At 40.7% G+C, this 15156-nt stretch overlaps 1 protein-coding gene across 2 annotated transcripts; it reads left to right on the top strand.

Annotated features, from left to right (window-relative positions):
• Positions 1 to 1818: 1818 nt before the first annotated feature.
• RFC3 (replication factor C subunit 3) lies at positions 1819 to 13453 on the top strand. Of its 2 annotated transcripts, none has more exons than XM_075085032.1 (9): positions 1819 to 2033; positions 3132 to 3269; positions 4451 to 4518; positions 7308 to 7405; positions 8959 to 9140; positions 9386 to 9522; positions 9639 to 9737; positions 10786 to 10855; positions 12509 to 13453. In XM_075085032.1, exons 1-9 carry the CDS (start codon positions 1947 to 1949, stop codon positions 12698 to 12700), a joined length of 1071 nt encoding a protein of 356 aa, XP_074941133.1. In that variant the 5' UTR covers positions 1819 to 1946; the 3' UTR covers positions 12701 to 13453. The 2 variants fall into 2 exon arrangements, with proteins under 2 accessions (XP_074941133.1, XP_074941141.1); XM_075085040.1 differs by lacking the exon at positions 1819 to 2033 and adding an exon at positions 2242 to 2352.
• Positions 13454 to 15156: the final 1703 nt, after the last annotated feature.

The following is a 15156-nucleotide window of genomic DNA, read 5'->3' on the forward strand; positions in this document are numbered from 1 at the left end:
AAATATAGTTAACCAAAGAGAATACCAAAGGAATTAATGGTCAAATTCAAAGATTACTCAGAAAAACAGCAGGTGCTGAGTGGAAAGAACAGCCACAAATGAGCAACTGTAGACCCACAAAATGTATATTTAGAAAACGGCAGAGGAACAGGTCATTCTGTGGTGCTGAGTAGAACAAAGGGACTCAAAGGGTAAGCACTGGGCAGGGGGTTGCTGCTGCAGCTTTCACAGACTCAAGCACATACAAGGACAGTGCTAACAAAGCAGTACAAGGTGAATTTGCTAATTCATGGCAATCTGTAAATAAAACTGATTCACGAGTGTCTATGAGAGTAACACAACTTCTGGATAACAGATAACATTGTACTAACTGATGTGCTCTCTCTTTGCCCCCACTAGGTTTATGTGCTCTTTATGAGTAAGTGGAATGTCTAGGTTAATGAAGCTATTACATGCATTATGGCTTTCTAACTATGTGAAAAAATGAGAACACAGAGCTGAAAAAAATATCAAGTCACCTGAACTTTTCATATAACTGTAGTTTTTTTCACAGAAATCATGGAAGTAAAAATATTAGGCTGACACATTTTAGCCTATTCATGTTTTATTACTTTAAGAAATTCTTCTTTCAAATAATATAATTTGTGCATGATGCTTCATTTATTAGGGCTACTACACAAAGAACCAAAATAAGAATTTCTCTATTATATACATATTCGGTGTACACATACAGCTACACTCATAGATGGAGCCTGCAAATTCCCAGTGTGACACATAGATTATGGGCAACCAATTGGTTCGTAACAAGGCTGCGAGTCCAGGATGACTCCAAAACAAAGAACCTAAGGACCATATGTTATCCTGACACAGAAAACTGACCTCTTTTCGGTAGCCACCTGCAAAGGCTGAGAGGCTGAATTGCCACAGATTAACCCAGTCCCAGGAGGGGCAGGCAGGCCATGTGTGCCCCAAGGGCTCTTTTCTGTCAGGTCAGCCCCTTGCCGCTTCCTTCTCTGCCAGCTCACCCTCCAGGGGATGGCTGCCGGGGCCTTGTGCCATGCCTACAGGAGCTTGCCTCAGCTCCCACCTCCCTCGCCTCACAGGCCTTCCGCTGGCTCGTGCCCTGTTGCCAGCATGGCACCACCACTCGCGTGAAGTATCTGCGTATGATTCGTAAAAAAAAAAAAAAGTTAAGATTAGCAAAAATAATGAGTTTACCACAAGTTATGGCCTCAAGCTGCATCAGGGGAGGTTTAGATTGGATATTAGGAAAATTTTCTTCACTGGAAGAGTGGTCAGGCATTGGAAGAGGCTGCCCAGAGAGGTGGTGGAGTCACCATCCCTGGAGGTGTTCAAAACATGCGTAGCCGTGGCACTTCAGGGCATGGTTTAGGAGACACAGTACTGTTGGGTTGACGGTTGGACCTGATGATCCCGGAGGTCTTTTCCAACCTCAATGATTCTATGAAATAGCAAGAGATCAGCTGCCGTAAGCAGGCAGCAGCGGTCCGCGGCGCTGGGGCGAGCAGCGCCAGGCCGGGTGCTGCCTGGCCCTGCTGGGTGCATCCCCAGCGCCGTGGCCGGGTCCCACCAGTGTCGCACAGCCGCCCCGCACAGACGCAGGACCTCACGGCCCGGCGCTGCACGCCCTCAACACGCGCGGCGGCCGTTGCTACCCTCGCGACCACGAGCTCTGCAGCTTCACGCGCAAAACCCGCCAGGACACGGAGGGAAAAACTGTCATCTGGGAGGGAGTAAAAAAACCCGCGCCGAGGCGCAGCCGCCGGGCTCCACTCGCGGGGCCGGAGAGGGGCGGAGCAGCAGCGCGCTTCCGCTCCCTCGGCGGCCGCCACGGTGTCTCGTCCCTCGGCGGCCGCCGTATCGGGCACTCCTGCTGTCGCCGTGGGCTCGGTGCTGTGGCGGGCGGCGCGCGCTTTTCAACCGCCATGAGCCTGTGGGTGGACAAGTACCGTCCCGGGTCCCTGGGCAGGCTGGACTACCACCGCGAGCAGGCGGCGCAGCTCCGCAACCTGGTGAGGGGCCGCCCGGGCCGCCGCACGGCGCGTGGCGGCCTCCCTGGCGGGCGCGGCTCTGCGCCGCTGCGGCCTCCCCGCCGTGGCTGGGGGCGGCCGCCTGAGGCGAGCCCGCCGCCGAGCCCCTCTCCTCTCCCCGGCGGGGATCCGCGGTCCGTGAGCTGGGTCTGCAGGGTGGGGGTTGCGAGCTTTCCCTCGGTGTAGGCCCCAGCCTTCGGAGTAGCTTCTCTGCCCGGCCGATGGGAAGGTGGTCCGCTGGCGTCGTGCCCTCCTCGGGAGCATGGCCTTTAACGCTGAGGAGAAGGCTGCGAGGGAATAGGTGGCTTGACTTTTTCAGGAGTGGTGTGCATCTGTGCTTCATGCTGGCTTTGGCTGAGGCTGATGAGTGTCTCTGAGAATAGGGCTTACTTGGTTTACTTAAAGTTAGCTGAAGTTTCTGAGGTGAGCAGCTGGGAGTGACGGTCAGGGCTATGTAATTGCTTGGATGTTAGAGGACTGCTTCCCCTGTCAGATGTGCTGTCTTCTCTTCACTAGACTGCTGGATTGATTCACTCAGTGTTTCCCTATGACTGTTATATCTAACTGATGTAAATTTGTCATGCTTCTTAGCTCTTCAAGAAACAGACTACTAAAATAATTTAAACACAGGGTATTACTCGTTTGCCCAGATTCAAGGCTTGCAAATGAAACAATGAAGTAATTATATATATGTGTATATATATACATAATTCTGTGTGCATATGTCTGCTTTAAACTTCGTTCTAATCCTTTTTACTGTGTGTGTGTTGCAGCTGTTGCTCTAGAAACCCTGGAAAGCATGTAAATGGCAGGGTGGTTTTTTATTGGGTTTTGGGTTTGTTTTGGTTTGGGATTTTTTAAGGGGTGAGGTGTTTGTGGTTAAATGAGTTACATATGGTCTTCAGAATAATATGATGTTCTATAGGAAATATTGCTGCAGGAAAGGAATTCAGTTTTAGATTTAGATATTATGTTGTGACTGAGCTGGAAAAGTAAACTTGGGTTGAGAATGGAAGGATGGATACTTTCTTACAAAGAAAATATTGTTGTATCTAGCTAATCCTGTTGCTTTGTGTTTAGGTTCAGTGTGGTGACTTCCCTCATCTGTTGGTGTATGGACCATCAGGAGCTGGAAAAAAGACAAGAATAATGTGTTTGTTAAGGGAATTGTACGGTGCAGGTGTAGAAAAACTGAGGATTGAGCATCAGAGTATAACGGTAAAATTAAATATCATATCTGCTGTGAAGTAACGTGGATATTCATTATCTGACGTATTTCTGTTGTGAGGTCTTTATATTTATTTGAGTTTTAAAAATATTTTTTTTTCACTCAGTATCTTTAAGCTCTTTTACGCAATTAATCAGACTACTTTGGTTACATGAACAAATATTTTTGCCAGATGTCCTTGTTCCTTAGGTCTTCATGGGTGGGAGGAAGTGGGGATTTTGTTGTTTTCTGTGGCTGTTTTTTGTGGTTGGGGTGGTTTTTGGTTTTTTTAAAATTTTTTTTAACAGGTTAGTTTGGGCAATACTATGTGTTGCAATAGACCAGGTCTCAATTAGATGTCTAGAATTTAATTTGTCTGTAAACTAACCCTTATTTTTAACATTACTAGCACTCCTTTTTGCATATATGCAAGTTTTAACTTATTTTCTCATTCCCATTGTGCCAGTTTTAGCATTAGCAAAAAAATATAAATTAAAATTCTTTTTTTGCTAATCTGCCTTGGTCTTGGGTATTTAATTATTAAATACCTTATTATTAAAAGGTTATATTATCCATTCAAAATTCTTGTTATGGATGGCTTAACTAGCAAGGGGTTATCGAGCTTTGTTGATAAGTAGGTTATTCAGTGCTTGCTTTTTAATTCTCAGTAGTGGAACAAATATAATACTTAGACTTGATGATAGAAGTGTAGGCTATATTTAACTGTCAGGCCCAAATTGAGTGGTGATATAAATACTAGTGCTTTTTTTAAACAGTGTAGACTTGAAATCCTTTGGCAAAAGAAGTAAACAGGCTATTCAGGCTTGTCCAGAGGTTTTGCTTCCAAAACTTTTATTTGGAGGGGCAAAGTATAAATTATTTTGAATGGCTGATTCTAATAATAAGACTTCTTGTTACTGCATACTCCAGTTACTCAGTTTTGTAATATGCATTATGTGTTGATATAAGAATCATTACTGTTATTGTTTTACAGGCTGGATGATGTGTCACTACTCCTCCTTTGGAGGTGGGGTTGGGGGGTAGGAGATGTGCAAGTCTAATGTCTCAGCAGTTCTTTGATCTCTGAGACTTCTGATTTGCCTGTGACCTAGCCAGTTGTAATCTGTAAGATAAATTTTTGCATCAGTTTTTTAGCACACTTTGAAATCTAATATGCTTTCTTTCTACACAGGCACCTTCTAAAAAGAAAATTGAAATTAGCACCATTGCAAGTAATTACCACCTTGAAGTTAACCCAAGGTAAGTGTACAGTAAAATGCCTCACTTCATATATAAGCTGCTGGTCATATTGCAAGTGGTTTCAACCTGGGTATATAAGGGTCTGACTGCCCAATTTATTGCCTGAGCAGATTAGATAATGGTTTATGGGTTTGGACTGCAAATGGGAGCAGGGAGAGGGTTTTTAATTGAGCAGCTCTAAATGAACAAAAATTTGGATGGCTGTATACTAAAGACAGTAATGTTCTGCTTAACTAGCCACATAAGTATGCTGATGTTGAGGACTAGGTAACAGAAACAATTCTGCATTCGTAGATTTAACCATTTAAGTTGAAACTGAGAACTTCTATTGGAACCAACACCCTCATATTGTTAGTTCTCTCAAAAATAAAAAAAATAAAGTGATTTGAAGGTAAGTGAGGTTTACCCAGTAAGTCTTAAAATAAGGAGTTTAGAGCACAGGAAAGAATACCACCAAAAATACTGGGATTCCTGTCATGAGTGAGGTCAGATGTTGACTTAAACGACAGAGGCTATAATGGTGTACTGTATGTTGTCTTTGACAGTTGTGAAATTGCTGGTGATAGTTCACTGACCCAAAGTAAATACTTGTATTTACCTGAAACCCTTTAATGTTCCTTTAAATCACATGAGAGTAAATGTCATTGTGTGCTGGGAGGCCTTAGTTGTGTTGGCTTTGTTGTCTGGGTTGCAATTATAAGATGATGTGTATCCTGACGTAGCTGTTAGCTTTGTGCTTATTGCTAAACCTTTTCTCATGTTGCCCTGCATTTTAGAAGCTATTCTCATGTACCATGTCTCCTCTAACACCTTGCTCTGCAGCTAAGCTAATCCCTGTGTATTGATTAGTGAATATCTGCTGGTATTCTAATACAGACCCAAATAACTAAAGCTGAGACTTCTATTGGTAATTAACTGTTTGAATATGTCATTTCGGTGATACAAAAGTGTCTGACCATTTAATCTTCTGCTCTAATAACCTAATACTAATACTTCTGTTACTCTCCATAGAGTACTTTTAGCTTGAAACATATAAAATAATTGTATTTCACTTTAAATATAAAAGTCCTGAAAGTGTAGAACTGCTCTGTTCCTTACTGTATATAATAGTAACGCTGAGTTTTGATTAAGAATTAATATATTGATTCATAGGCTTTAAGTGATCAAGCAATTGTCATGTTTGTGTCTGACCAGACAGTGAACCTGTGTGTGCTGTGCTGTAGTCTGTGAAGTTTGATTGAATTATAATACTGTGAAATCATGTTGTGTATCTTGAGTAACATAGAACATGATAAATGGCTAACAGGGGAAGGAAATTAACTTCTGGGAAGGACTCTGCAGACACAATTTATTTTGGAACTTTATTAGATAGAGCTCTTTTTTTTTCTTCCTTTTGGAGGATATTGTCTGAATTCCAAAGCGTTTTCTGCTGGCCACTTGGCTAGCTTGGGTAGATGCTTTAAAACGTGTTCTGCTGAGTAAGTGGGTAATGAAAGAATAAGGAATAACAAAAACTACATGTTTGTGTGGTAACTGCCTTTGTTCATTGTTTTCTTGGAATGCTTGGTGTAGTCACATAATATCAAGGTTAATCTTTCACCATGAAATTATACTCTGGGTGCTCTGTTACTGTGGAGAATAATTTATCTTTAAATGTTAGGAAACTTTTTCATCACTTTCCATTTCCAAAATCTGGCCTAGCTCATAAGTAGAACTGGCTTGTTTCGTTTTGCTTTTTGTATTTTTGTGCTGTAATCACAGGCCTGCTCCCTTGCTGAAGGACAGATCTCTGCAGTCAATGTCAGCATAGCCCACTCAGCAGACTGTGAACTGTTCAGCTAATATCCTTCTGTACCTTCTGCTACCTTCTCCTTGGCAAGAATGGGGAAGGTCTGGTTAAGTGGTGACTAGAAGAGGACAGACAAATGCCTTTTTCATATGCTTGCCAGTGAAATATTGCAGAGCTACTGCTGCCTCTGTGAAGACAGTAGTCTGGGGATGCTAAAGAGTCAGGTGGTTTTCCCTTCTTTTCCTTTGCATTTCCAGTAATCTAGCTTGCAAGTCAGTCCCCAGTGGTTGTCAAATCTGAGCCAACTCGCTGAGCTGCTGACCAAGGGACTGAGGAAGCTGTGCAGTGCTACTCTAGGGGGTAGTAAGGAAAAGAGGCAGGAAGGAAATCTAGTATTTCCCCAGGTTTTCCTGCCTTCAAAGAGGAAAAAAAAGGTAATAATCTGTGCTATAATAGTATCTGAGTATCAATCTTTTACTAGTAACTCTTTTAATTTCACTATGTCTGCCATTCAAGTTCACAGTAAGCGTATAGGATTCTCGTAGCATGACATCTAATTTTCAGGGGAAAAAACCCTATGCATTTACATCAGTCCTTTCAGTCAGGCATCCTATTATCTGGTTAGACTTAATTTTCCTTCCCATAATGGGTAAAAGCGTTCACATTACGTGTCTTTGCCCAAATCACAAGTAACAAAAGTTCAGATTTCTCATACCAGAACAATCTTAAAGAGTTAGTAAAATATTTGACAACAGTTTCACTACTTCCCAAGACAGTACTATTAAGTCAGCTGTGCCTGTGTAAGCTTTGGGTTGTTTTTATTATTGAGAAGGTAACTCTCAACAAAATATGTGTGTTGAGCTTAATTCTAACCTCAACAGCTTCTGAATTCTTTGCCATTCTTACTTAGTCAGTTGACCAAGGAGCTGCTTAGGAGGATGTATGTTATATGCAGTATAAAGTTGTTTTAAAACAAGTTTTATTCAAACTCCTGGAACAGTGATGCAGGAAACAATGACCGTGTAGTAATTCAGGAACTCTTGAAGACAGTAGCACAATCCCAACAGCTTGAGACAAGTACTCAGCGAGATTTTAAAGGTGAGTAAAAACAGTTAAAACCAGTCAAAGTACTTTTTAAACTTGTTTTTCAGAGATTTCAGCTGACTGTTTTGTTTGTACCTGTATACTGCATGAACCGTTCCCAAATTAAACAACTTCCCGTTTTCCTTCCACTGTGGAGTATCTTGAGTGGTTAAATGCTCAGTATGAGGTTTTCTTGTGTTGATTTCTTAGGAGGACAGGGTGTAGCTGAAGGACTGTGGCTGGGCAGACAGAAGTGGGATTCCTGCTGTCTTTTTTCTAAGTCTACCATTGGAATGCACTGTAACTTAGTCTAGTGATCTACAGTAGTAGTTGAGATATAAGCTACTGAGGCTTAATATTGAGTTGAGGAGCCGGATAATGTTATGGCAAACAGTGCTGTCTAAGTTAGGTGTTAGCCAACTCGTTGTAACGTTTTGGGGGATGAGCATCTTAGGCACAAAGTTTAGAAGTGTTTTATCCATAGTGTACAGAAGGACATTGGGTAAGAAAATGGAGGAGGCTTTCATTGAGTTTTCCAAGATACATGTTGCTGCAACTGGCTTATTTTTCCTCCTCATTACTAAATGAATGCAAAATCAGAACTATGTAAGAAGAGATTGAAGGAGAGATGAAATCTTGACAGAGCAGAGCAGAAGTTAGCCGAAAATGGTCATGGATTGAGTACTTTGTCTTGTTTTCCTCACTGTTCTCAGGAAATACTATATTTTACGTAAGCTGCTAGACACTGATTGGCTGTACCAGTTACTGGTGTATATATCCTTACAGCTGCAATCATACCATGCACCTCAAAGTATCTGGTAAGCTCACTGGTCTCCTTCAGCTGTGTATACAACCAGAAAAGAAATGGCAAAAGAGTAATGGGCTGACTTGTTGCTCCAGGCTGTTCTTACTGGACCATTCAAAGTACTGAAATCAGCCATCTATGAGTTGCCTATGGAGGAACCTGCAGAAGGTAGCCGGTCAGGTTAGCTGCTTCATGTTAGGTGTCTCCTGGTTGTTCTGAAGCATTTTTGCAATGTTTTTCTTTTTTTTTTTCTTTGTTTTCTTTAAAAGACCATGGAAAGGTGCTGCAGCTACCATAACAAGGCAGCTTTCTACTACTTCTTAGTTAAGCTAGAGACATTGGCTTTTAAATAGGAAATGTATTGAGGGGAGTCTTCAAGAAATTTTTGCTTTTTGCTGTGTCCTTGTGCCATAAATTCTTTTGCATTTCTTACTTCAAAATCCCTTTAAAAAGTTACTGTACTAATTATCAAAGTGAAAGCTTCTACCCCTGTGTGGATTATTTCTTGGCACTGAAGTGTTGCAGGCCCTGCTCTGAAGAAATTGACATTTCAGGACATGAATATAGGGTGTGAAGGAGCAGAAGATTATTCAGTCAAAAAGGCACACAGGTTGTCTTAACCTTTGTTTTCCTGCCTGTGGGCCTATGCTGCCTTTTTCTGCTTGTATCATTTATTTTGGTATTATCGCTTGTATGCCAAAGTGCTAATTTTCTTAGAAAGATTTGATACTAATAAAACCCACTATTTTTAATCTTTTTTCAGTGGTGCTGCTAACAGAAGTTGACAAACTCACTAAAGATGCTCAGCATGCTTTGCGAAGAACAATGGAGAAGTATATGGCGACCTGCAGGTTGATCCTGTGCTGTAACTCCATGTCAAAAATCATAGGACCTATTCAAAGCAGATGCCTGGCTGTGCGAGTGCCTGCTCCCAGCATTGAAGATGTATGTTGAAACAGAAGCAAAAATAAGTTGTTTAAAACCTCTTACTAGATAAATTCTTGCTGTGGGCTTATGAAATATTTTACTGCCACAAAATGACCTAGTTTTTCTTGTGGTGGGTGACTTGTCAAGCATGTCTTATGAAAGACTGGTCCATCCCTGTTTCAGAAATGTTTCAAACAGGAGAATCTCTCGGTGCTAAACTGTTTGCTAAGTGTTGTACTCCCTGCTATCTGCTTCCCATCTAGATCTGCCAGGTCTTGTCCAGTGTGTGTAAGAAAGAAGGCCTGATTCTTCCTCAGGAGCTGGCTCAAAGGCTTGCAGAGAAATCTGGCAGGAATCTTCGGAAAGCACTCCTGATGTGTGAGTCCTGCAGGGTACAACAGTAAGTCACCGCTAAAAATTAATGCAAATTATACTCTCAGACACATAAATGAACTTTGTTAGATAGGTGACAGTTTGCTTTGATTTAATTTTTTAAAAAATATTGCTATTATATAGGTATCCTTTTACCGCTGATCAAGACATTCCTGAGATGGACTGGGAAGTTTATTTGAAAGAAACTGCAAATGCTATTGTCAGTCAACAGACACCACAAAGGTAGGTGAATACACTTGCTTGCAGCTATAAATTATGTTTTTGGTGTACTCCTGAACTGAAAAAAAAAAAAAAAGTTTTATTTAAAAATGTGGCATCTTTACTTTAGTTATATGTAATTTTATGGCATTTCTACTGGAGCTGGTACTTTGCAGCCAGAGGAAGTGAGCTTTAAAATTACTAGAGGAGGCTGAATGAGCTTCAGGAACTGAAACAATTGTTGGTTTTCTCTGTTGAAGCTTTGTAATCAAAAGTGAGCATAAGTTTAGTTGCATGTTGTGCTGTCTGGGTTGTGGTTTTTTTTTTTGGGGGGGGGGGGGAGGGTGGGGAAGGGGTGGTGGTGTGTTGGGGTTTGTTTTATTTAAGGCTTCTCTTTCACTGTCTTTAGCATAATGCATCTTTGTAAAAGAACTGGAAATGAGATATCACTTTTTTTAAGCACATTAGGAGATGCCCCCTTTATCCATCTTTGTGTCATATACACAGCCTGATCCTCTTAGTCTGTTCCATATATTACATGAGATGTCACTTATATTCTTGTATTTAATTTAAATACTTGTAGCCTCTGACCCTCTGATAGTTGAGAATGGATAACTCTGTCACTTTCTGCCACCTAATCATCTTATCCGCATCTTACAATGTGGATGGAAAAACAATGTAAACGAATCTTGTGGCTCTAATGAATTTTGTGGTGTCTTCTCAGTAATCTTAAGTATGAATAATAATTTAGAAATGAAGAGGAATTAAAGGGAGACAAGCCTGAGAAATTCTAATAGCCTCGTAGTTTCTAGATTAACTGAGACAATTGTAACTAGAGTATATATAACTTATCTTACTGTTTTGAATAAAAGGTGATATGTAGCATTTGAATTGAAGCTGTCTGACTTGTGCAGTGCTTTTGGGTTTAAAATAACACATAAAACCAAAAACAGAAAAAAAAAAAGGCTTTGCTTAGGTTGATTTCTTCCTGCAGCATGTTTCGCAAAAAGTGAAAACACATTAGTATGCTTTGGGGACATACTTCTGATATTTTGTAGTGTCTTTCTAACAGACTTTTAGAGGTCCGTGGACGGCTTTATGAACTCCTGACACACTGCATTCCTCCTGAGGTTATAATGAAGGTAATTCAGCTATCTAGCTCTTAATGTGTTATGAATATTAGTGCTATGACAGTCTCAATTTGAAGTTAAAAAAAACCCCACACACCAAAACATCACAAATTATCCAGATATTGATGAAAAGTCGTATCCTTTCCAAATAGACATGAGTGACCAAAAGATGCTTTACTGTTGTGTTTTTTTTCCACTGGAGTAGCCAAAATAATCCAGGTTATTGCTCTGAAGCAGTAGTTAAAGACCTTGCTCCTACAAACACTGATACATAGTACTCACTTCTCAAGATCCTCAGATAATTAACACTAGACTAATTAGGCTTTGAGTTGTGTAGACTTGGGGGCAGGAAGATTCTGTTCCCTAATTTGGAAAATATAAATGTCTAGTTTATTTTTGTTGCCAGCTTCCTTCACACCTCTGTCGAATGGTTTACTAAAACTTGTTCTGTGAACACAGAACAGCAGCATCATAGCTGAGTTAAAACAGAGGAGGACATGTTTTGTCCCCCTGAAAGGTTTCTCAGGCCAGTTTCCATACTGAAGCATAGACGTACTTTATGGGCTCATTTTGATGTAGTTTGTTTTCTTTTGTAAAAGTGGTGATGTTGTAAGTTCAATATCTGCAGTGTCCTAGTAGAGAGTTTTTCTGAAGGATGCTAGAGCAGCAGGTCTCTTCAAAGACAGGAGTATTGGGAGAAAAAAGCAAATGGGACATGTATGTTTTTATTTTAGGCAGGATGAAAGGATGCTGAAGACAACTTGAGCAGAACAAAGATTACAGCTAATGTTTCCAACTTGCCCTAGGTGGACTTTGCCATCAGACATAATTACAAGATACTAAATTTCCTTTCACATGAACTGCTTTGTGTTTTCTGACAGTTTTGGTAGTTAGGCATTTCTTTAACCTTCCTTTCTTATGGTAAGTTAGTGGGTCCTACATTGCCCTGTTTGAGGATGTTGTTGTCAGGCCAAAGGTGGATGTTCTCTACCCACTCCCTCTTCATAAACTTGTAATGGTCTACAGATGCTTCTCACTTAATCCTGATTATTTTAAGAGTTGAATTTGCAATGATTTTATTGCTGTCTTGGATCTGAAATAATGTATTTTTGGTTTTTGTAATGACTGAATTATTGTATCTTCTGTGTGTCTACGCATACATATGTACATAAATACGAACAGATATACTTAAAATTTAAATAAGCCTTTTTCTTGTTATTTATTAATGCTGTTTCTCTTCATGCTCAATGCTGTTGAGATAGGAAGTTAGTTGTTTTAATACACTTGCTATCTTGGTAAAAGTCCTCCTCAGGGCCATGTGCCTGTGTGCAATAGACGTTATATTATTTGGAGATGAGGTTAATTTATCTTCTTTATTAAGGTATAAGTAGTTCCTATACATTATTTTTTCCATCTAAGAACACAAAAGGTAACACCTATTTTGACATGAGGAATTTATCTTGAAAGAAGGTTCTGAAAAGACATGGTTCCATGAATCTAGTTCTGTCAAATAGGTGGTGTAATGATTCTTGAATGTCTCTTCTGTTGGGTGCATGAGTGAACTGCTGGTCATAGCTGGGCTATTTTCAGAGAAATTAGGTTATCCTCTTAACAAAAAAATATATAATTTTTCAAATACTGTCCTGGTTTTTTTTCCCCTTTTAGGGCCTCCTGACAGAACTTCTGAATAACTGTGATGGACAACTGAAAGGAGAAGTTGCACAGATGGCGGCCTTCTATGAACACCGCCTACAACTGGGCAGCAAAGCCATTTATCATCTGGAAGCATTTGTAGCAAAGTTTATGGCAATTTACAAGAAGTTTATGGAGGATGGACTAGATGACATGATGTTCTAACTCTGATGCTTGAAGTTGTACAGCAGATGTTGTGTCATGATGCCAGTAATGTTGCAAATGTCTACTTGTCCATGCCTCATTGCATGTGGGTTTAGTTCAGAATCAAATATTCTATTTTGCTATTAATAAAAAACACAGTGAACTAATGTTTAGTTCCATATAAAATACATCAGCCTTTCAGAAAGACAAGTTGCCTTGGAAAATATATAAGATCGTAGTTGCTTTGCAGTATTTGTAAGCTGACGTTAAGAAGGGAGAACATGGATGCCGCATGCTTGCTTTTTGATTGTTCATGGGCAAGGCTCTAAGCAAAAGACGTTCTTTCCATGTTGTGGTAAGTTCCAGTTTGAGCATGTATGTTCTGCCTACTGATTTATATACCTCGCTGTTTGTCTGGCTTCTTCTAGCCACACTGTTTTCTGTGGTGTGCTGACACAGGATGTTTTCTGACTCTTGTTTGTAAGCAGTTGCATTGAAATTGTGGATGAGCAATACTTCTGTGGTGCTTGTACATCAGTTTGACAACATGGAACGCTTTGTTTAGAAGGAATATACCTATAAAAAGCAAGGTCACTTGCTGGCTCTCACTTCCAACATACATAATGCTGTTCAGGTAAAGATCATTCCTTTGGCTGTGGTTTAATCAAGGGTAGGGTTTCAACTTTTAACAAATATTCTTCCACCTATTAAAACAGTATGTGACATCTTTAAAATAGCAAAATAAATTGTAAAAATATGAACAACAAATGCTGAGTGTTTTACGCTGTCTGTCTGTGACTACCCAGGGGTGTGCGTTCATCTGCTTTGATATAGACTGTCCAGAAAGGTGGGATATACACCGGCCCCCACTCCGCATTGTAAGACCAAAGGCAGCCACTGAAGCTTAGAAAAACAAATGCACACAAACAACAGAAAAAAGAAAAAACAACCCCACAAGATAATTAAAAACTCAACCACCACCACTGATGCCAGTTTATACTGCTAATTTAGGCTATTCCTAGATAGTATTTAAAGATACAGTGACTTAAATACCGCTTCCCATCTGCTGCTGCTCCCCCCCCCCCCTTTTTTTTTTTAGCAGGAAGGATTTTAGTATTTGGGGATTTTTGTGTTAGTTATATATAATGGCAGTTCTTGGGAAGCTAGGGCCTTCCCTCTAGTAATTGATAAATAGTGAACCTTGCTAGTTATTACCGACTCTGTCACCCCTTTAAAAGGTACAAAAGGCAGCATTACTCCATAAAGAGGTTGGGCTACTGCTGTTGTCAGGAACTTGACCATCCCGTGTGTGGTGTTAATTCACAGCTTGCCTTCAGATTCGTTCTCAGTAAGATGGTGCTGGCCTGCGTCATGCTCAACTGGTCTTAAAACTCAAGAAGTCTAGAAGATGGATTTTGGTTTTTCTTCCATCTGCTCTTGTCACCCAAATCCCCAGCACTGGTAGCTCGTCAGAGTGTAAGTGTCTGGACTGTCAGAGATCCTAGAAAACCATTACATTAGTTGGTGATAGTTGAAATGAGTACTTAAATCCATTATAAAGAAAGAAGAGCATGAGAATGGTAGAGGGGACATAATTACTGCATGTACAAATTGCCTGCCCTTTCAAGGAGCCTAGTCTTATCTACTCGTTTTAAAAGCTGAACAAGCTTTACCATTTGTCTGCTGCAAGTGTAGCGTGTGAAGAAACAAAAGTGAGTTCAAAAGATGATGAAACACTTTGCCTGCGCCCCCCAAAAAAGCCCCAACTCCAAAAACTAAGATGGGAGAAGAGGAATTTATGTAGGGGTTTGTGAAATACAGTTGAAAGGCGCAGGGGCAGTATCAATGCAGAGCGGGGCGAGGCAGGAGCTGGATCGCAGTTTTGTCATTTGGAGGAGGCAGAGGAGCAGCTTGCTGGTTGTTCCAAAAGATCTCAGCACCTTTGTCTAGGAGACTGAAACCCCAACAGAAATAGCTCTCTAGATACTCTTGCTGCTGCTTCTTGAAGTTTCATTTTTATCATTTTCTACTTGGGATCAATCAAAAGTAGTCAAGGACGGAAAAATGGGATAATGATCAGGGTTTGCTGATAGAGGAAATGGCTATCTCTGTTCCCGAAAGCCAGCATTTCCCCCGCTGATCCTGCTCCTGCCTCTTTGTCTTTCACAGTCTAGAACACATAAATTTAAACACATGGGTGCAGTATCTCTTAAGTCTCCGCACACATTTTTTCTTCCTACGGTAATTTTAAAGGCAATTTTACCTTACCTTACCTTACCTTAATCCATAACAGATTCCCCAGAGAAGTGGTCATGGCACCAAGCCTGTTGGAGTTCAAGGAGCATCTGGATGATGCTCTTAGTCATATGGTTTAGTTTTAGGTAGTCCTGTGAGGAGCCAGGAGTTGGACTCGGATGACCCGTATGGGTCCCTTCCAACTAGACAGAATCTATGGTAATTATCAGTAAGTTTGGTGC

Source organism: Phalacrocorax aristotelis, chromosome 1 (genome assembly GCF_949628215.1).
Source record: "Phalacrocorax aristotelis chromosome 1, bGulAri2.1, whole genome shotgun sequence".
Classification (NCBI taxonomy): domain Eukaryota; kingdom Metazoa; phylum Chordata; class Aves; order Suliformes; family Phalacrocoracidae; genus Phalacrocorax; species Phalacrocorax aristotelis.

Bases quoted from the DNA above. Each gene is read 5' to 3' on its own strand.
- RFC3 (XM_075085032.1), top strand. From the start codon at position 1,947: ATGAGCCTGTGGGTGGACAAGTACCGTCCCGGGTCCCTGGGCAGGCTG. The intron at 4,519-7,307 runs GTAAGTGTACAG...CTCCTGGAACAG, and splicing joins CACCTTGAAGTTAACCCAAG to TGATGCAGGAAACAATGACC. The intron at 9,523-9,638 runs GTAAGTCACCGC...GCTATTATATAG, and splicing joins GAGTCCTGCAGGGTACAACA to GTATCCTTTTACCGCTGATC.